The sequence below is a fragment of the Oncorhynchus clarkii genome, unplaced genomic scaffold, assembly GCF_045791955.1.
Source record: "Oncorhynchus clarkii lewisi isolate Uvic-CL-2024 unplaced genomic scaffold, UVic_Ocla_1.0 unplaced_contig_5540_pilon_pilon, whole genome shotgun sequence".
Taxonomy (NCBI): Eukaryota; Metazoa; Chordata; class Actinopteri; order Salmoniformes; family Salmonidae; genus Oncorhynchus; species Oncorhynchus clarkii.
Genome location: NW_027260961.1, coordinates 107,004 through 107,500, shown reverse-complemented (window position 1 = coordinate 107,500; position 497 = coordinate 107,004). Strand labels below are relative to the sequence as shown.

At 53.5% G+C, this 497-nt stretch overlaps 1 protein-coding gene across 1 annotated transcript in view; it reads left to right on the top strand.

Annotated features, from left to right (window-relative positions):
• Positions 1-285, top strand: part of LOC139402694 (cyclin-dependent kinase-like 5) — a gene marked incomplete at its 5' end in the record, with an annotated part of 25,843 nt that extends 25,558 nt beyond the window's left edge. Inside the window, one exon of the mRNA XM_071146593.1 lies at positions 1-285. This exon is cut by the window's left edge and continues 133 nt beyond it. Coding sequence (XP_071002694.1) covers positions 1-278 — 278 coding nt within the window.
• Positions 286-497: the final 212 nt, after the last annotated feature.

Sequence of the window (497 nt, the reverse complement as noted above, 5' to 3'; positions counted from 1 at the left end):
TGTTCAGCGATGGGAGAGGTGACGGTAGGTCCCACCAGGGACACCCTAGCAGCAGCAGCTCCAGCTCTGGTCAGTCTAAGAGCCACAGGAAGCAGAGTTACCCCCTCCCGGGGCAGATACAGGGGCAGATGGAGTCCAACTGGCACGCGGCGGCCCTCGCCAGGGCAGAGGGGGCTCAGCCGTACCCCGACCAAATGGTCGCCAACGGGCCCACCTTTACCAGACCGTCAAGGTCACGGATGCCAAACCTCAACGACCTGAAAGAGACAGCCCTGTGAGGAGAACATGGAATTAAAATTCTACCACATGGAATTAGAATTCTACCACCCATTGACTTGAATGGGGATGTCCATTCTAGGAAAAAATGTCTATGGAGGAGACGTCTCTCTGCCCTCAAGGGTCGTCATGTTGGTTAGGCACCAAAATGGAACAAAACAGACTGAAGCAGGGAGGGACAAGATGGACAACTGTCCGATAAGAAAAGCTTATTTTTTTGT